Source organism: Pristis pectinata, chromosome 12 (genome assembly GCF_009764475.1).
Source record: "Pristis pectinata isolate sPriPec2 chromosome 12, sPriPec2.1.pri, whole genome shotgun sequence".
Lineage (NCBI taxonomy): Eukaryota > Metazoa > Chordata > Chondrichthyes > Rhinopristiformes > Pristidae > Pristis > Pristis pectinata.
The window spans coordinates 35,946,391-35,967,437 of NC_067416.1; the positions used below are offsets into that span (position 1 = coordinate 35,946,391).

General features: G+C 40.9%; 1 protein-coding gene across 1 annotated transcript in view; it reads right to left on the bottom strand.

The window, feature by feature from the left end:
- The window catches only part of pcdh15b (protocadherin-related 15b), a 564,355-nt gene that overhangs the window by 461,266 nt on the left and 82,042 nt on the right, over positions 1 to 21,047 (bottom strand). The window contains exon 4 of the mRNA XM_052027763.1: positions 16,231 to 16,391. Coding sequence (XP_051883723.1) covers positions 16,231 to 16,391 — 161 coding nt within the window. The remainder of the gene's footprint in view (positions 1 to 16,230; positions 16,392 to 21,047) is intronic.

A 21,047-nucleotide genomic window follows, 5' to 3' on the forward strand; every position in this document is an offset into this window, starting at 1 on the left:
CTTAATTGAATATCCATCACCCACAGACCCTCTGTTGCTTAATAAGCCTATTCATTCTGTATGGAAGATAAATGAGATAGGAATTGAGTGAAGCATAATTCAGATTGTTTCATCTTTTATTTTTCCCTTGGAAGAATAAGACAATTTATATTCAAGGCAGAATATCCATTTATACAGCATGTCCTCAGGACATCCTTATGCTTGTTACAAACATTATATATATTTGAACGGGAGACACTAAAGTGTAGATAAATGCTTTAATCAATTGTAACTCAAATACGTCCAATTAATAGCAAATTAATAATGACCAAACAATGTTTTTGATATCTTTAGTTGTGAAGCATGTTGACCATAAAATCAGAAGAAATGGCGACACTTCTTTAGAGAGTCATGTGGTCTTTCATATCATGCAGCTCAATAGTAAGGAGCTTCAGACAGAGTGCCAGTGCCTCAGTATTTCACTGAAATATTAGCTTAATTTAAGAATTCAAATGGCAAACAATTAATTGAGGAGTGTGATGGAACTTGAATCCACAGTTCTCTGATCCAGGGGTATGAATGCTTGCAATTTCATTTTCAGAACTGAACAGTTAGCAAAACCAATGTCACTGTGCTAAATGTCACAACGCTGGCTCACTCAGTGGTGAAATTTAAATGTAATTTGCTGCATGCCAAAATTTTCCACATGTAATGTGTGCATTTAAAGAAAAAGGAACTCAGATCACTCATGAGATAATTGGTAGTGGCGCTTCTGCAAAATTAATTCTAACACTCTCAATTCTGAGGGGCTGGAAATGGCTCACAATAATGAAATTCATTAAAAGAGCATCTTTAATATGACTAAAATATTCCAAAGATTCCCGAACCAAAGTGACACCAAGGAGATGAGAAAAGTTGGCCAAGGTGATGAAAGGTTTTGTTGAATCAATACATCTTGGAAAGCTTTCACTAGACAAAAATTCAGAGGTTTAAAAAAGAAACTTTGGAGCATAAACCAGGTACTTCATGGCTCTGCCACTAATGTTGCAGTGAAAGGACAGGTGGAAGCCTTCAAGATAGAATCAGGGTGTTCCAGCACAGAAATAGGTCCTTCGGTCCACTGAATCCACATCGACTGTCAAACACCCATTGACGGTAATTCCATTTATTCCCTCATATTCCCATCAATTCTCCCCAGGGTCTACTGATCAGCTACGCACGAGAGGCAATTTATAGTGGCCAATTAACAGACCAATATGTATGTCTTTAGGATGTGGAGGAAACTGGAGCACTTGGGAAGAAACCATGCGAGAATGCAAATTCTACACTGAAGCACCAGAGGACCGGCTGCTGGAGCTGTGAAGCAGCAGCTCTACTGGCTATGTTACTGTGCTATCCTGATAACCACAGTGTTTCCTTCCAAGTGCTATAAAATAGGTCTACAACCCCTTCCGATACTGTCATCAACACTAGGATCACCTGCTCATCCTCGTACCTCAAATTCCTGCTCTGGATAAATCCTTCGGCATATCAAGTCATCTACGCAGAATGGAAGTTGTATCTTATGTCAAAGACAGCAATCCACTGCATAAATTTTCTTATGAGTGTTTGAAATGTTTTAAAAATTATTCTTCAAGTGGGGGCATTACTGGTCAGACCAGCATTCTTACCCTTCCCATCATGACCCCAAGAAAGTGGTAAGAGGCTTCCTTGATCAGCTCCAGCTGATCCCACACTGCTGTTAGATGAGTGTTCAAAGATTTGGATCCAACAAATGATGAACGAAATGAAATATATCTCCAAGTTTTGATTGCGGTTTGGAAGGAAACATGGAGATGAAGGTTTTATCCCAACCACCTGTGGTTTTATTCTTCTCGGTCAGATTGGGAGTTGCTGTTAAATATCCTGCAGTCCTGTGACCTCCCAAGACTTCCAACCATAGCCTCTTGAGCATGCCGGATCTTAATCGCTCCATCATTGAGAGTCGTGCCCTTTGCTGTCAAAGTGTGTCAATCCCTCAATGAATCGCTCTGCATCTTTTCATTAAGACCCTTGAAACCTACTTGTTAGGTCAATTGACCTTTCGTGGCTCAGCATCAATTTATTATATGGGATTGCTCCTGTTAAGTGCCTTGGCTGCTACATTAAAGGGACAATATTTATTGTTGTTGTTCTGTTATGCTGGTGGATGGAATGCTAATTAAGGTCGACCTCAGCTTTGAGATTATTCCACCAAATTTATGACCAATGCACCTTAAACGGTGAAATTCACCAAAAATTACCCAGCCTTCAGTTGCCATTGCATTTGTGTGTGGAACATTTCAACTTCTTTCCACTGAGACTCCCAGAAAGTTAATGTTCTTAGGTTCTCTGTTGTTGGAAAAGCTTACTGTCTTCCACTGGCATATTTCAAATATTATTGGTGATTTATTAGCCGAAAACAACTCAGCTGAATACAACCTTAATATCAAGGGTGGTCACTCTCTGGAATTAAGGTTGAATCCGTATGTGGACTAAGGCATGATAATAGGTGAAAAACATGATGACGTCGGATGAACTCAGTAGGCCAGGCAGCATTCGTGGAGAAAAGCAGGTGGTCAACGTTTTGGGTCAGGACCCTTCTTCAGGATTATATGTGAAGTCTAGTGGCTCTGGTAAAGCCAGTGCTGAGCATCAATTGAGGATAGTATTGGGTGAGTACATGTCACTGTTCTTCTGATTCTTTTCATCACTTTGCTGATAATTGAGTGTAGGTGGATGGAGCTAATTGTATCTCTCCTGCTTCTTGTAAGTGTCACACCAGAGCAATTTTCTGCATCCGAGTAAATGCTACAATGGAACAATTTGAATGGTGGTGCAGCCAGTATTGAGGGACAGGTGTTCAGTCAGGATGCTGCTGGAACCAGTAGGCTTTGCTATGCCAGTGTACTCTGCTGTTTCTTATTAGGTACCATGCTACCTGTTGCAACTGATGGCACACAGCCCCTCACAGGTGGCCCATTACGGTGGATAGGTTCTTAATAGACGCAATTTTAAGCACTGGTAATAACAGAAAATGGTTACCGCAAGAACAGTGCAGAGATAATATTTGCTGTCAGCATCTGTGAGAACTCCATGAGGAAGGGTGACAAAAATTAAGTTATTCTGGCATGCTGACTCTCCCATTGCCTGTTGCAGACTGAGTCTCTCCAGGACTGGACCAGCCTGATCAATAATGGTACTGTGAGCCCTTCTTGATGACAGAGCTTGCAATTTCCAACCTAGAGCATACTCTGCGTATTTGTTATTGGTGCTTCCTCCAGTGGGGTTTAATGTAAGCATTATTGATTCATCAGCTGAAGGAAGGTGGTAAATGGTAATCACTAAGTAGTTCCCTTACCCAAGTTTGATCTGATGGCATGACACTTTGTGGGTCTTGAATAAATGTTGAGGACACTATTGGCCACTTCCTCACAACTGAATATCACTCCTCTGGTGAATAAATCAAGTCTAGTTTATTGTCATATGCACAAGTCCATGTGTGCACAGGTGCAATGAAAAACTTACTTGCAGCAGCATCACAGGCACATAGCATTAGAGACACAACATTCACAAAAGAAGATAAATTAAACATAAATTATAAAAAAAATTCAAGAAAGAACACAAGAGCCCATTGTAATGCCAAGTGGTCAATGTGATCAAGGTGTTGCTATAATGAGGTAGTAATTAGGGTTGTGCAGGTTGGTTCAAGAACCGAATGGTTGAAGAAAAGTACCTGTTCTTGAACCTGGTGGTGTGGGACTTCTGGCTTCTGTGCTGATATGTCAAGCCATATCCAGGAATGAAAATGGATGAGTTCTGGGACAATGTCTAGTAAGTTTCATTCTGTACGTCTGGGTTAAGTTATTGCTTTGCTAGTCTGTGAGAAGGCTCTCTAAACTTTGACAAGTGTGCCAATATGGAGCAGCTGGAGAGCTGGCCATGCAACATCCAATACGAAGCCAAGTGATTGTACAAGCATTTAAAATTAAACTAGAAGACATGTGGCATCGGTCTGAGGATTTGTAAGAGATATACCCACTGATCTACAAATTCTGCCACTGGGCACATCCCTGCAGATGATCTGGGAGCTATAAAGCACCAGGTTCTACAGAGTGGTCAGGCTAGATTGAACTTTTTGGGGATTTTTAGATAATACAAAGAGGGGATGAAAAAAGGGAGGCTGGTTGAAATATATAAAGAAACAGAAATAGGAACAATATGCTAGACAGAAGAAAAAATAAGACAATACATATTGGAAGGAATAATAAAAAAAGAACAAATCACACTGATTGTAGTGTACTGTAGGTTCCAAACAACCAGAGGGAGACAGGAGAAAAAAAAAATATGTTGAATTCTTCAGTGCAAAAAGAATGAACAACATGAACAGGAGTTTCAACTTCTCTCATATTAACCTTGATAAAATCAATACTTAGCAAGGAAAGGTACAAAATTCTTAAAATGTATTCAGATGAATTTTTTACCCACCACGTGGCAAGCCCAGCAAGTGTGGCCACAGTCCTGGATGGTGTTCTTGAAAATGAAGCTGGGCAGGTGAGGTGAATATATGTGGGAGCCCATTTTCAATGGTAACAAATCAATTTTCACTTCGATTTTGGACACAGATAGTTGGGAAGTGAAAGATCTCAGCTTGGGGAAAGGCTAACTTTACTGAGCTGATAGAAGTGGACAGAAACAGTTACTAGAGGGTAAACCAGTGTCACTGCAATGGGAAACATTCATGGAGGAGAAAATGAGGGTTCAGTGAAATTACGTTCTCCTGAAAAGAGTTGACAGGAAGCAAAAGGTAAAAGTTATCAGGTGATGTGCTGACAAGAAAGCTGTTCCCAGTACAGTACTACTGAGCTCAATACTCAAAGCCTTATTTTTGTGGTATATATTGATGTTTCAGTTGTACACATAGGGGCATAGTTTTGGTGATCAAAAAAACTGAGTACATGGTTGGTGGTGAGAAAGAAAGCAGCAGACCAGAGGAAGTGTGGAAAGAATAGTTAATATCAGTGGAATGGCTAAATGGGCAGCTAAGTGGCAAATTGAATTCAGTCCTGAGGAGTGTAATAGAGAGCATTTGGGATAAGAAAACTGGGCAAGGGATCTTACAATAAATGGTATAATACTAATCCAGACAATATCAAAGGAATTTTGTATATAGATCCCTGATGGTAACAGGACAAGTAGATAAGGTGGTTAAGGTTGAACATGGATGCTTTGTTTCATTAGCTCAGGCATCGAGTATAATGGCAGTAATTGTTTCTTTAAGCAATATTGCCACCCCACTTCATCAACTTGTTTGATCCCTTCTCAATCTCATCAGAAAAATATTGTAACCAGAAAAGCTGAGCTACCATTCCTTTCCCTCTTTAAACCATGTTTCTGTATTTGCTAAAAGTTCATCCTTTCATATATACATCTACCTTATTCATTATTCTTCTTTCTTTTATTCATTATTCACTTAGGTGTATATCATTAAGCATAGTCAGACTCCGTTTTGGTCTATTTTCCAACACTTGTTTGCTCTGCCTTATATTTCCATTTCTACTTTTCTCCCTTCTGAATTAATGTTCTATTTCCCATCCCATTGCTACATTAGTTTAAATCTTCCGCAACAGCAAATCTGCCTGCAAGGAAATTAATATCAACTCCACCGAGGTGCAATCTGATTAGCTTGTATGGGTCTCACAATCCCAAGAACTGGCCATAAAAGTCTAAAGCCCTCCCTCCTGTATTTTAGTACCCATTGATGTGTGGCACTGGGAGTAATCCAGACATCCAGAATCAGAATCAGAATTGTTATCACTGACATACGACATGAAATTTGTTGTTTTGCAGCAACAGTGCAGTGCAAAAACATAAAAATCTACAAATTACAAAAATAAATAAATAGTGCAAAGAAAAGAAATAATGAGGTAGAGTTCATGGGTTCATGGACTATTCAGAAATCTGATGGTGGAAGGGAAGAAGCTGTTCTTGAATCGTTGAGTTCGGCTCTTCAGGCTTCTGTACTTCCTCCCTGATGGTAGTAACAAGAAGAGGGCATGTCCCAGATGGCGAGGGTCCTTAATGATGGTCGCCGCCTTCTTGAGGCACCGCCTCTTGAAGATGTCCTCGATGGTGAGGAGGGTTGTGCCCATGATGGAGCTGGCTGAGTCTACAACCCTCGGCAGCCTCTTGCAATCCTGTGCATTGGAGTCTTCTTACCAGGCTGTGATGCAACCAGTCAAAGTGCTCTCCACCGTACATCTGTAGAAATTTGTAAGAGTCTTTGGTGATATACCAAATCTCCCCAAACTCCACTTCATTAGGAGCTGCTGGCATGCCTTCTTCATGACTGCATCAATGTGTTGGGCCCAGGATATTACTTTTGCCGCTTTATATATTTCTTAATTTCTGGACATCTGCCTGTGGGACCTTAACCCTTTCTCTGCTCACACCATTGTACCAACATGGACCTTCAGCATTTTCTGCAGCTGCCATCGTGTAGGTGCTCCCAGCACTTGGGTGCGTAGGGCATTTCAGGATTCTGATCCAGTGACAGTAAATGAGCAGCAATACATTTCCAAACCAGCAAGGTGTCCAACATGGAACGATACCCAAGGTGTGCCAGTGAATCTACCGCCCTTATCTTGTGGAGGCAGTAGGTTTAGGAGGTTGTAGTGAAGAAGCCCTGGTGAGGTGTAATGCCAGGCCTTCACAAAACAATCTGAGATGCAGTTTTGCAGATGGTATCACTGTAGTGAGTGGTAGATGGAGTGAATATTTAAGGAAGTGGATGGAAACCATGACTGCACTTAAAAAGATACCTACAAGGCAGTGGACCAAATGATGGAAGGTGGAATTTGGCTTGAAAGCTCTTTAATCGCCAGAGTGGATGCTGTAATTCTCTTTAACTCTGCGAACCCACAACATGGTTACCAGCATTATCAGTAAAAATGTGCTCCCGTCACTTTTGTAGATGGAATTAATACTCCAGATGGAAGCTTAGAGGACCGAAAATTATGTGAAGTCATTAAAGGAACTTCAGATTAAGTGCTTCAGATGATATCACCAGTTTTTACCTCTCTCCGGCTTTCCAAAACAAATGAACAAAATACCTTTCTGTCCACTTAATCCATTAATGCTCATCTGCACCAGACACTTTGTTATTATAAAAGGGTTGCTTACCTTCTATTTCTCAGGTTTTTTGGAGGACCTAGCTCAAGCCTCTACTTTGTAGAGATGCCAGTGGGCCAGCTCCATAAAACATTCTCGTTATTGTTAATTTAACATTTCCAGCCTTTGTGGTTTCTTTCAATTACCTGATAATAAAGTCCAACCTTTTATAGAGTCATACAGCATGGAAACAGGCCCTTCGGCCCAACTCATCCATGCCCCGTGTTGCCAGGCAAGGTAGTCCCATCTGCCCACATTTGGCCCGTAGCCCTCTAAACCTCTCCTATCCAGGTATTGGTATTGGTATTGGTTTATTATTGTCACTTGTGCCAAGGTACAGTGAAAAACTTGTCTTGCATACTGATCGTTACAGGTCAATTAATTACACAGTGCAGTTACATTGGGTTAGTACAGAGTACATTGATGTAGTACAGGTAAAAACAATAACAGTACAGAGTAAAGTGTCACAGCTACAGAGAAAGTGCAGTGCAATAAGGTGCAAGGTCACAACAAGGTAGATTGTGAGGTCAGAGTCCATCTCACCGTATAAGGGAACTGTTCAATAGTCTTATCACAGTGGGGTAGAAGCTGTCCTTAGGTCTGGTTGTACATGCCCTCAGACTCCTGTATCTTCTACCTGATGGAAGAGGAGAGAAGAGAGAATGTCCTGGGTGGGTGGGGTCTTTGTCAGCTGCTTCACCAAGACAGCGAGAGGTAAAGACAGAGTCCAAGGAGGGGAGGCTGGTGTCCGTGATGCACTGGGTTGTGTCCACAACTCTCTGTAGTTTCTTGCGGTCCTGGGCAGAGCAGTTAACATACCAAGCCGTGATGCAACCATATAGGATGCTTTCTAAGGTGCATCGATAAAAGTTGGTGAGTGTCAAAGGAGACAAACCAAATTTCTTTAGCCTCCTGAAGAAGTAGACGCGCTGGTCAGCTTTCTTGGCCGTGGCTTCTATGTGATTTGACCAGGACAGGCTGTTGGTGATGTTCACTCCCAGGAATTTGAAGCTCTCAACCCTTTTGACCTCAGCACCATACTTATCTAGATGGCTTTTAAATATTGTTAATGTGCCCACCTCAACCACTATTTCTGGCAGCTCATTCAAAATACGCATCATCCTTTGCGTGAAGAAGCTGCCCCTGATGTCTCTTTTAAATCTCTCGTCTCTGATCTTAAACCTATGCCCTCTTGTTTTTAGCATCCCCTCCCTGGGAAAAAGACTATGTGTTTTCATCCTGTCTATGCCCCTCATGATCATATATACCTCTATCAGGTCACCCCTGAATCTTCTGCATTCCAGGGAATAAGGTCCTAGTCTACGCAACCTCTCCATGTAACTCAGGCCCCTAAGTCCAGGCAACATCCTGATAAATCTTTTCTGCACTCTTTCTAGTTTAATAACATCTTTCCTATAACAGGGTGGCCAAAACTGAACACAATACTCCAAATGCAGCCTCACCAATGTCGTATATAACTGCAACATAACTTCCCAACTCCTATACTCATTGCCCTGACTGATGAAGTCCAGCGTGCCAAACCTTATATAAACCTTGAGAATTGTTTTGTAAAGGCTTGGCATTCCACCTTGGTAAATGCATGAGGATGAGATGAAATTTTGTATGCCATGTATAATTCACCGAACAAAAATGAGCTGCTTTTACTTGACAGACTTAAAGAAGCAACGTCTTCTTCCTCAGTTGTCTCCATATCCTCAGTATATGTTAATTCACTCTGGAAACAGGCTTGTGCCAAATCAGGTGTATGATTTTATAATAGTGTTGGATTCGACTGTTTAACATGTATCTTTTCTTTTAGGTAATTTTTACATGTATAGTGTTTAATACACCTCAAAGGGCTGTACAAGGTATAACCACTTCTTAGCTTATTGGCTTGTCCATCAGGTGAATACATGTTTTCTCATTGGTTGATTTTGCCACAGGTATCAAATAGGTTTTCTGATTGGACTATTGTTATCTAAGGAGTACCTCTTATCTCAGGAATAAAAGGTGTCATTTTTTGTGAATCACTTCTTGCTCTCTTCCCCCTCCCCAAGCTCATTTTTAGTTCCTGTCTGGGCTCATCTCCTAGTAGTAAAGCTAGTGCCATGTGTTCTGCGACTGTTTCTTTGTTTTGAACTTTTCTAATAAAACTTTGTGAAGTACCAAGTTGTTTTCAACTCATTCTTGAACTCCTGAAAGAACCTGCGGATTCGAAAATAACCGGATCCGACAATAGCAAGGGATCTTAAGGATCCACTTACTGCACTTCGTTCTGAAATGGCATCTGAAAATGGAGCTGATCTGTTCCTTCATCCTCCCTTTCTTGACTGTTCAACAGCAATGAAGCGTTATTAGACAGTCAAAAGCCATGAACATTGAACGTGAAAATCTTAACAGCAGGTCTAATTGGGTAATTGATTCAATGTAAGTAACAAATGATACTAAACTTGGAAAATCCTGGAAGATCAGCCAGACATAAAAGCAGCAAGCACCAAAGTTATTGCTGTGGATTAACATCCATATCAGGAAATTCCTCAGGGTGTTTCAACAAGTTGGTCCCAATTGGTCTACTGGCATTTGCAACAAGGTAAAAGGAAAGGAATTCAGATAATGATTTCGGGGCCAAATATCAGTGGGCCATCCATCCAGTCCAACCAAAAGCGATCTCAGACACCAAGCCAGCAGATCCGTGAGTGCAGTCAACCATACATCTACTATTTAGCACACCTAGCTCAGTAAACCGGACCTTCAATGTTCCACCACACCAGGGGCAAGGAATCATTTGCTGGGCAGTCTGGCCTCACTCATACTTTGTTGGTGATTGCTCCGTTCTTAACAAGTGTCAGTGAAAACCGGCAGAGGAGCTGACGTCCTGTGTTTCTGAGTCCTGGACCAAAATTTGAGCCCTTCCATCAGTTTCGTGCCATTGTGGGAGAGTGTAAGGCCCACACACTTTCAGCTCCATTAACACATTTATAGAGCTAACAGCAAGTTCAGTTGTGAATTCAATTTTTTAAATTTTAAGCATTCAAAACTGGCATCAGGTCAACACACCAAACTGGATTTGGTGGGAAGAATGAGGACCAAGTCTCTGATAGGTGATTACACAAACATTCTGGCTTGTGCATCAAAATGTGCAGAAGGATCACATCAAAGTCTTGCCAGAAATGAAGACCTCATGATGAACTTGCCCGACAACGAGAGTCATGGAGTAATACAGCACGGAAACAGTCCCTTCAGCCCAACGCCCATGGGAACCAAGGTGCCTTCCTGAGCCAGTCCCATTTACCTGCATTTGTCCCATATCCCTCTAAACCTTTCCTATCCATGTACCTGTCCAAATGTCTTTTAAACATTGTAATCGTACCCACCTCTACCATTTCCCCTGACAGCTCGTTCCATATACCCAGCACCATCTGTGTGAAAGACTTGCCCCTCAGATCCCCTTTGAATCTCTTCCCTCTCACCTAAAAGCTATGCCCTCTTGTTTTCGACCCCCATACGTGAGGAAAAAGACTGACCATCCATCTTAAGTAGTTCCAGTCTATCCAGTCTCTCCCTATAACTCAAACCCTCCAGTCCTGGCAACATCCTTGTGAATCTTTTCTGCACCCAATGAAGGCAAGCATACCATCTTGTCTACCAGTGTTGTACTTGTACCCTTAGGTCTCACTGTTCTACAACACTCCCCAGGGCCCTGTCATTCACTGTGTATGTCCTGCCTTGGTTTAACTTCCCAGAATGCATCACTTCATGCTTGTCCGAGTTAAATTTTCTCATCCATTCCTTCACCCACTTTCCCAGTTGACCGAGATCCTGTTGTAACCTGAGACAATCTTCTTCACTGTCCACCACACCACCAATTTTGTTGTCATCCGCAAACTTACTGATGTCGCCATCTGCATTCTCATCCAAATTGCTCATATACATTACAAATAACAGGGGACCCACCACTGAACCCTGCAGCACACCACTGGTCCCAGGCCTTCAATATGAAAAAAACAACCCTCCACTACCACCCTCTGACTTCTTCCAGTCAGCCAATTTTGCATCTAATTTGGCAAGCTCAGCATAGATCCCATGTCACCTCACCTTCCGGACTAGTCTACCATGCAGGACCTTGTCAAAAGGCTTGCTCAAGTCCATGAAGACAACGTCTACTGCCCTGCCCTCATCAATCCACTTGGTCATCTCTTCAAAAAACTCAATTAAACTTGTAAGACAGTTTCCCGTGCACAAAACCATGCTGACTATTCCTAATTAATCTTTCTCTTTTGAAAATGCAGATAGATTCTATGTCTCAGAATCTTTTCCAGTAACTTTCCCACAACTGGAGTTAGGCTCACCAGCCTGTAGTTCCTTGGCTTGTTCTTGCAACCCTTTTTAAGTAAAGGCACACCATTGGCCATCCTCCAGTACCTCACCCGTGGCTAAGGAAGGTACAGACATCTCTGCCAGGGCCCCATCAATTTCTTCCCTGGCTTCCCACAATGTCCTAGAATACACTCGGTCAGGACCGAGGGATTCATCCACTTTTATGCACTTCATGACCACTAGCATTTCCTCTTTTGTATTGTTGATATGTTTCAGAACATCACTATTCTCTTCCTTGAATTCCCTCGCTTCCATGACCTTCTCCACAGTAAATACAGACAAGAAGTGTTTATTTAAGACCTCAACCATATGCTCTTGCTCTACACAGGGAAGACCACTCCGATCCTTAAGGAGACCCATTCTCTCCTTAGTTACCCTTTTGCTCTTAATATACTTATAGAATCTCTTAGGATTCTCCTTTACCTGATCTGTCAAGGCTATCTCATGTCCCCTTTCTGCTCTTAAGTGTTTCCTTCTTAAGTGTACTCCTATATCCTTTATATTCCTCAAGGGATTTACTTGAACGCAGCTGCCTATACCTGATAAAAAACAAACTGCAGGAGAAATTCAGTGGGTCAGGTAGCATCTCTAGAGCGAAATGGACAGTCAACGTTTCAGGTTGAGACTCTTTATCTGGACTAGATGTCAATCTAATACCACCAAAATTACCCTCACCAAATTTAAGATGAAAACTTGCGGACCAGTCCTATGTTTTTCCATTACTATTTTAAAACTAATAGAGTTATGGTCACTGGTCGCAAAGAGCTCTCCAACTGACACTTCAGCCACTTGCCCGGCCTCATTTCCCAATTGGAGGTCAAGTGTTGCCCCCTCTCTAGTAGGGCAATCTGCATATTGTTTCTTGGACACACTTATAAAATCCTGCTCCAACTAATCTGTTTGCACCCTTAAAGTCACCTACTATTGCAACACTTTTATTCTGCGATCTCCTTACATGTTTGCTCCTCTAATTCCTGCTGACTACTTGGAGGCCAATAATTCAATCCCATCAAAGTGATCACCCCCTTCTTATTTCTAAGTTCTATCTGTATAGCCTCACTGAACATTCCCTCAGGAATATCCCCTCTAAGCATCACTGTGATATTCTCCCTAGTCAAAAATGCAGCTGCCCCTCCTCTCTTACCTCCACCTCTATCAAATCTGTACCCTGTAACATTGAGCTGCCATCCCGCCCATCCCTAAGCCATGTTTCTTAATAGCTATAATATCATAATCCCATGACCTGGGCTCATCTGCCTTACCTGTCAGGGTTCTTGCATTGAAATAAATGCAGTTTAGCCTATCAGATCTTCCTTGCTCCATGCCCTGTCCCTGCCTGTACAGTTTACTGAACTTGTTCACTATAATTTCTGTATATGCTTCAACTACCTCAAATGCCACACTACTACTTTGGCTCCCACCTCCCCCGCCAGACTAGTTTAAACCTTCCTGAGTAGCTCCAGCAAATTTCCCCACTAGGATATTGGTCCCTCTCTAGTTCAGGTGCAACCTGTCCCTCTTGCACATTGCAGCTGAGGCACACTCACCAGCAATAAACTGTTAACTATTCTTAAAGAACATCAAAGGTTCTCTATTTTCTGCTGGAGAACACAATCAGGTCTGCTGGTAAGTAATTAATGTAGTTGAAATGAGCTCAGAATAAGCTATATCATGAACTGCACTGCAGAAAGGAATTAGTCCTAATAAAGCATTACATTTAATGCCTAATCATCGGAAGCATTCATGGAATGGGACTGAAGGCCACTGTCCAAAATACTTCCAAGTTCAAGCTGTACTCAAAAGGTCACTGAGTGTACCACTGTAGTCACCCAAATGAGGAAGGAGAGCACTTAACAGAGCAAGATCATGGTAACTGTACAACAGTGTTTTTAAAGCGTTTCTTGGGTGACCCATCAACCAAAGCACAAATCTAACTTCTAAGTTTGTGCCTTCCCTGAGTGTAAGCATTTGAAGCACTACAGCTAACTCTTGGCCTTCTGTATGCATCATTTACACTGTGACAAAGCATGCAAGAAATTGAGGCTTCATTTCCCGGCCCCTTGCCCACCATGAGACCTGTCATGGTGATTTTGGGAAGTCACCCTCCTTTTTATAACACTTTTTAAGAAAGATAACAAAAGAAATAACATCTGAATTAGGAAAATACCTGATACTTGATTCTCACTGAGGCAAGTGTCCCAGTATCACACTTTCGCCCATAAAAATAAAACAATATTCTTTCTATAAATGACGATTGATGAAGAACAAAGAAAAAATGATGAAGGACTGGCCAGCAGTAGCCCAGGAGATTCAAGCCTTAATTTCTCACATACAGAAGAAGAACAACTTAAAATACAAGACATAAATGTTAATAAACTTGGAAATAGGGAAGTTGGTGAAATAATACAGAAGTGCCCCGCATTGCTTTATAGAAGACACCCTGCTGCCTAGCTTAAGAAAACATTTTACACTCCACTTTGTCTGCACTAGACAAAAAAATTATCTGAATGGTATATCTGTGTTCAACATTAGAGAAATGTAGCACCCCAACCATAGAAACATAGGCATTGAAAATAAGAGCAGGAGTAAGCTATTCGGCCCTTCAATCCTGCTTTGTTATTCAATATGATCACGGATGACCATTCAAACACAATACCTTGTTCCAGCTTTCTTCCCATATTCCTTGATCCTTCTAGCCCTAAGAACAACATTCTCTCCTTCTTGAATACATTTAATAGCTCAAGACATGAAGGAAGGAAAGAAGTTTAATAATTTATTGCAACGTGTGAAGAGCCATGACAGTAAATTGAAGCCTGATATAGTCACAATGCTTTGGTGAATGATCAAAAATTTGCTGAGTGTGTTCCACCATCTGTATTCACTGATCACTTTCCCCAACAGCCCACACTACCTGGTCTGGATCTTTAAAGGGGTTGAAGTTGCAGGCTTGGAGTGTCCTGGACCTAGTGGTTATTGAGGGTCTGCAGTGCCATGGCCTCTTTCAAAGTAATCAGGCCCAGTAAAGACCCACCCATGAAGCTAGTGAGTAAAACTTTGACCAATGCCGAAGCCACTAACTTCATTTCACCACAAGTCAAAAGTACGAGTTTGGAATGCTTCCAAAAGTTCCCAAAATTCAAAAGCATTAAAAAATTATTGAAGAATGAAAAAAAAGATAAAAACAGAAAATGTTGGAAAAACTCAGCAGGTCAGGCAGCATACGTCGAAAAATAAATAGTTAAGGTTTCAGATTGTAGACCCTTCGTCAGAATTTGGAAGGAAACAAAGCAAATTAGTATTGTCCTGCAGGAAGGTGGAGAAGGTCTGGATAGGACGAAGAGACTGATAGGGCGAGACCAGGATTGCCTGGGGGTAAGCTGTAAATGAGGTCATTTTATCAATGAGTTGATAAGGCAATTCAGGAGGGAGACCATGGTCCTTTGTTCGTGAAATGAGGGCAATTAGAGAGTGAGAACAAAGACAAAGGGATGCAAGGTTTGCAAAATGCAGGGCTACGGGACATTCCCAGTAGGTCAGGCTGTGCTAACGGAGAGAGTAAAACTGAGCCAATATCACTCATTAACCCATCAACCAATAACCTTGTTTACAGCTTATCCCCATGCTAAACTTGCTTGCACTTTGATAGTTCGTCATGAAACTGTGGCATTTACTAGCAAAATTTAGCCAACAACTTTCAAACACTATTAACCACACTCCTCCACAGTTACATAGAGTTAGATCAATTCACTTACTAATTTTACATGAGTTCACTTAAAGATTACCACAAATGATAATTCAGAGTTCTTGCAAAGCAAAACTAAGATAAAATTAATAAAAAGGAACAAAGAATGAAGTTTGAGAACATCCTTGCTAAATATAAATCTCCATAAATGAACATCACCAACAGCCTATCCTGGTCAAATCACATAGAAGCCACGGCCAAGAAAGCTCACCAGCTCCTCTACTTCCTCAGGAGGCTAAAGAAATTTGGTTTGTCCTCCTTGACTCTCACCAAATTTTACAGATGCACCATAGAAAGCATCCTATCTGGATGTATCATGGCTTGGTACGGCAACTGCTCTGCCCAGGACAGCAAGAAACTGCAGAGAGTTGTGGACACAGCCCAGCGCATCACAGACACCAGCCTCCCCTCCTTGGACTCTGTCTTTACCTCTCGCTGTCTTGGTGAAGCAGCCAGTATAATCAAAGACCCCACCGACCTGGGACATTCTCTCTTCTCTCCTCTTCCATCGGGTAGAAGATACAGGAGCCTGCAGGCACGTACCACCAGACTTAAGGACAGCTTCTACCCTACTGTGATAAGACTATTGAACAGTTCCCTTATATGATGAGATGGACTCTGACCTCACGATCTACCTTGTTGTGACCTCGCACCTTATTGCACTGCACTTTCTCTGTAGCTGTGACACTTTACTCTGTACTGTTATTGTTTTTACCTGTACTACATCAATGCACTCTGTACTGACTCGATGTAACTGCACTGTGTAATTAATTGACCTGTACGATCGGTTTGTAAGACAAGCTTTTCACTGTACCTCAGTACATGTGACAATAATAAACCAATACCAATAAATCTGCATAATGGCTGACAAAGTTATGCCCAATTTAAACAACACAGATAACATTATACAAATGCATTTCTTTTGCAAAGGAGTACATACTTACATCTCTGTCAAGGACTCTGCCAGTGCTGTTCAAATACAGTTTCTGGTTGACAGCATCCAGAAGCACCCAGTAGTCATTATTTCCTTTTAGTGATAAGGCGATAGTTGGATTTGGGCCACCCGCATGCCCTGTAATTTGCAAGTTGTCGACCAGAAGTGTTCCTGTTATACATATTGAAAAAGTAAAAGAGGAAACACTTAAAAATAGATTCTAGTGAAATAAGATGAACAAATGATTTATGTTTCTCTTCTGCTTCATGAGTGACAACTGCACAATTGCTCATAAAAGGTTATTGGAAGGACAAGTATTTTTTGAGTTTGTGCTCTTGATATACAGCCTCAGCCAGAAGGACAGTTTAAACAAAAGGAGGAGACGCCATTGATTTCATCATTAAAATGAAGTACCGGAAAACTAAGAGAGTCACAAATCTGGCATGATAACTTCCATGTCTGATCATTTGCCTTTCTTCCAAGAAACGATTCAACAAACAGAATTTCAGCCAGGAAAATTCACCACTGTTCTAATTATTGTGCTTGCAGTTTTTGGAATTTATTCAAGCAATCTCAACCATATCTTATCACCACTGAGTCAAAACAGCCAAATTACTTGGGTTCAAGAACACATTTGTATGTTGGAACTACTTATATTAAATAGGGCTAAATGCACCAGGCAATTGAAGTTGCATTTCAAAACCATAAAATAGATCTTCCGAAATATATATCAACTTAACTGTCAAATTTCAAATGATTTCAAAATGCTCATACAGCTTAATTTTAATGCTGTATTGTGTCTTAATAAATCAAGGTATGCATTAAAAGAAAATTTTATAGTGTTGTATTTTATTTCCATTTTAATGTAAAAACCATTGGAAATGGTTGGATGACAATAACATTGAAATGCATCATTTGCACATGACATCTCAACAGAATGCTGATTAAATATAGCAAGAACAAATCTTATAAATTGACATGTTTAACAAATGGAACATCTCATCAGTCACCACTCAAAGCAAAATATTTCAAGTGAGATCCATTTTGAATATTCCAACACAGAAACTTTCAGTGACAGTGTAGAATGGGAATTATTGAGATTTTCATTTAGATTTGTCACTCTCATTCCATCACGGTTTAAACAAGAAAAAAATTCTTATTGGTAACTATAAAATGGGATCAATGCTGTCAGTTAAGAATTTATCCCAAAAGATTCATTTTATGAATCAATTAAAAAATTAATTTAGCTTCTTTCCCACCTATTTCCCAATCTTATATGTTGTGGGTTTGCCTTTGGGTTTTTTATTCTCATAACCTTTTACAGGTTTCTAGTACAGATTTTCTTCATGTATTGCAAAAAGAGTTGCCTAACAACAGGAACTTGAGGAGGACTGCTAACCTGTAATAGATCGTGACAATTTTCTCATTGGTGAGTCAAAGGTGGAGAGAGTAAACAGCTTCAAATTCTTGGGCATTAACATCTCAGATACCCTGTCATGAGCCCAGCACATAGATGCAATCACGAAGAAGGCACACAAGTGCCTTTACTTTCTGGAAGCTTAAGGAGATTTGGCATGTCACCAAATACTCAGACTTCTACATATGCACTGTTGAAAGTTGCATCATGGCCTGGTACAGCAATTCCAATGCACAGGAAAGCAAGAAGTTGCAGAGAATTGTGGACACAGCCCAGTCTATCACAGGTACACAGTTATAATGTTTTGGTGCATCAAAAGATTACTTAAGCCCTCAGTCTTGCGAGTTTTTATGAAACTTTTCTGAAATTTTGAATAAAACAGGAGTAAAATGAACTACATCTGGTAACTGAGTTTTAAACAAGCCCAAGCTGATGGTTCCTGTGGGCAGAACAGGGTTTGAATAGAAAGCTGCTAAAATAGGCAGTCCCACCTACCCAGGTGTCAAGGAATACTGTCAAAACAGGAGATTTCCCTTAGCTGCAGCAAGAGTGATTAAAGCACATCGGAGAATATACATTCTCTATCTCTCATCATTCTCTGTCCCTGTCATTATTTCACTCGCTGTACATGTTTTGCATTGTTAAGTACTCTGACACTTCTTAGATTAAATTCAGTCTGCCTCAATACAGAATTTTTTTTTACATTTATTGGAAAGAAATCTGTCCTCAGTCTCTTGCACTAAGTGCTCTACATAGGAGTGGCTGTACATCGTAGTACAGTTCTAAAAATCTCTTCCATTGATATCAATGCAAACAAATTTTGGAAGCAGAGTAGAATGTCCAGTGCCTACTATATTGCCCATTTAGTGTAAGCAAACAAGAATGAACTTCTACTGAAGTCGCTGCTTGTGCACATGACAATAAACTCGACTTGACTTGTTCACAAAGAGTCCAGGTTCCCTGCAGAGATTGCTGTGCTGTTTAATTCTCCATTAATCACAAATAACAGTATAAAACCCACAGCTAACTTTTAGGCAACCATGAGTGTAATTTACAGTGAGCGCTTCTTGCTTATTGCAGACCTTGGGAGTTCATGGCTCTTTTTTGTAGTTGTCTTTATTAGCAGAATAAACATAAGGTAAGAGATAAGATACCTTTATTAGTCACATGTACATTGAAACACACAGTGAAATACATCTTTTGTGTAGTGTTCTGGGGGTAGCCCACAAGTGTCACCACGCTTCCGGCGCCAACATACCATGCCCGCAACTTCCTAATCTGTTGTCTTTGGAATGTGGCAGGAAACCGGAGCACCCAGAGGAAACCTACGCAGACACGGGGAGAACATACAAACTCCTTATAGACAACAGGGGGTATTGAACCCAGGTCTCTGGTGCTGTAATAGCGTTATGCTAACCGCTAAATACAATGGTTCCAAAGGACACCTTTGTAAGGAGGTATGTGACATATCTGAGTAAACACTGTGGCAAAGCTCACTGAGGTCATGTAATCAGGTGTTGTATTTATATCGTCCCAGAGAGTTCATGATGTTCTCCTTTGAGGCAGGAAACAAAGAAATCTGGACATGGATGTTATGCAGTTACTCTATTTTACTTTGAATAAGAGTCGACTTCTCTTTGGAACGAACCTCAGGAATGCTTGTTGTTTATTGAGGAATCAATAGGCACTGGTACAGGTGGAGGGGCAGTATTTAAACCAACTCTTTGCTTTATTTCAATGAGCAGCTTTTTTGTCTGAAAGTTACTCAGAATCTTAACTGTGCACATGACAGCCTTCGGAAGAGCTTTAGTACCACCACAGGTTCTCCAAATATGTGACAGGAAATCTTGCAGAAAATCTGGAGTACAGTAAAATTCCGATAATCCGGCATCTGATTATTTGGAAATCCTGACTGTTCAGCATCTGGCTCACTCATTAGTCCAGAAAAATGAGCCGCAAGCCGGAGTGCAAACCAGGTGTGCGGCCAGAGCCTGGGGTCTGATGTATGATCGGGGTCAGAGTTCGGGTTGTGTTTATAACACCAAAGGTCAGGAACTTGGGTAGGTTTACGGCCAGATTTCTCACTTCTTTAAACTCACCAGGTTCACAGGAAAATTTATAATATTACCGTGTAATACTTAAATAAAAGTGAAATAAAAGTTTGTTTGGGTACCAATGGCAGTAGAATCCACAGAATGGAATATCTGCTAATCGGGCACTACCAAAGTTCCAAGGGTGCCAGATTATCAGAGTTTAATGGCTATTCAATTCAATTTTCCAAAAGTATGCTGTGGCAATAAAATTGAAAGAACATTCTTCCTATGATATGAATAGAAACACATGAGGTATATTCTTTTTGGACAGATTAAGTCAAAGAATGGGATAAAGACAATACACAGTGAAAAACACTGCAGATGCTGGAAACCTGAAATTAAAAACAGAAAATGCTAGGATAAAAACTCAACTGGTCAGACAGCACCGTGGAAAGAGAAACCATTAACTTTTTGAGTCTGGGACCCTTCATCCGAACTGAGGAAGTGGAGGTAGCAGAGAAGGTGAGGAAGGTGTGATGGGTGGAACAAAGGGGACTCCTCTGATGGAGTGAAAAATTGGCAGCTAAGGGGCAGTTCTGATAAAGAGTCCCAGACCTGAAACATTAATTTTTCTCCTTCCACAGATGCTGCCTGACATGCCGAGCCTTGCCAGCATTTTCTGTTTTTAAAACAATATTATACATGCTTCGGAAATTTTCTCAGTACTACCAATCCATGCAAATAATGTCTGCTTCTTGAGGTATACATTTAATAGAAGGCAGGAGGACAGTGAGTCATATTACCAGTACAGACCACCATTAGTGAAATTTATACAACTACACTAGAGAAAATATTGGGAGTCAGACATGATTTTAGGAATGCAGACTCAAGGATGTGATAAAGATTGCTTTGAGAAACCAACCTGACCTTGGAGAAAACAAATGAGAATATAGAAATTCAACTCATAGTCAGGACTGAATGCAGAACATAAACCCAAACAAATCTTCAGTGGCGACAGAAAAAGATCTAAGTTAAGGCTACAGGAATTCACAAAAACATGATAGTGCTGGAACTTTCATCAGAACGGTCCTCAGTACCATGACTTCCAGTTTTTTGGTAAGAGAGGTAATTGGTGCTAAAAAAGCAATCATTTTGCTTTAGTGAAGGAGAGGTAATTGGTGCTGTAAAAGCAATCATTTTGCAAAGAAATGCCATGGAAAACAGCAAGCAGGCAGCCAGAACTATTGATAAGGATTCAGGAATAGGGTTTTTCATGAAGTCAGTGCTTTCTGGTTTGGTTTATGTAACACTTAAGTTAGAATCTCAAAAAGGCGTGGAAGCCGAATGCAATGTAATTCTGCCACACTTCCAAAAGAC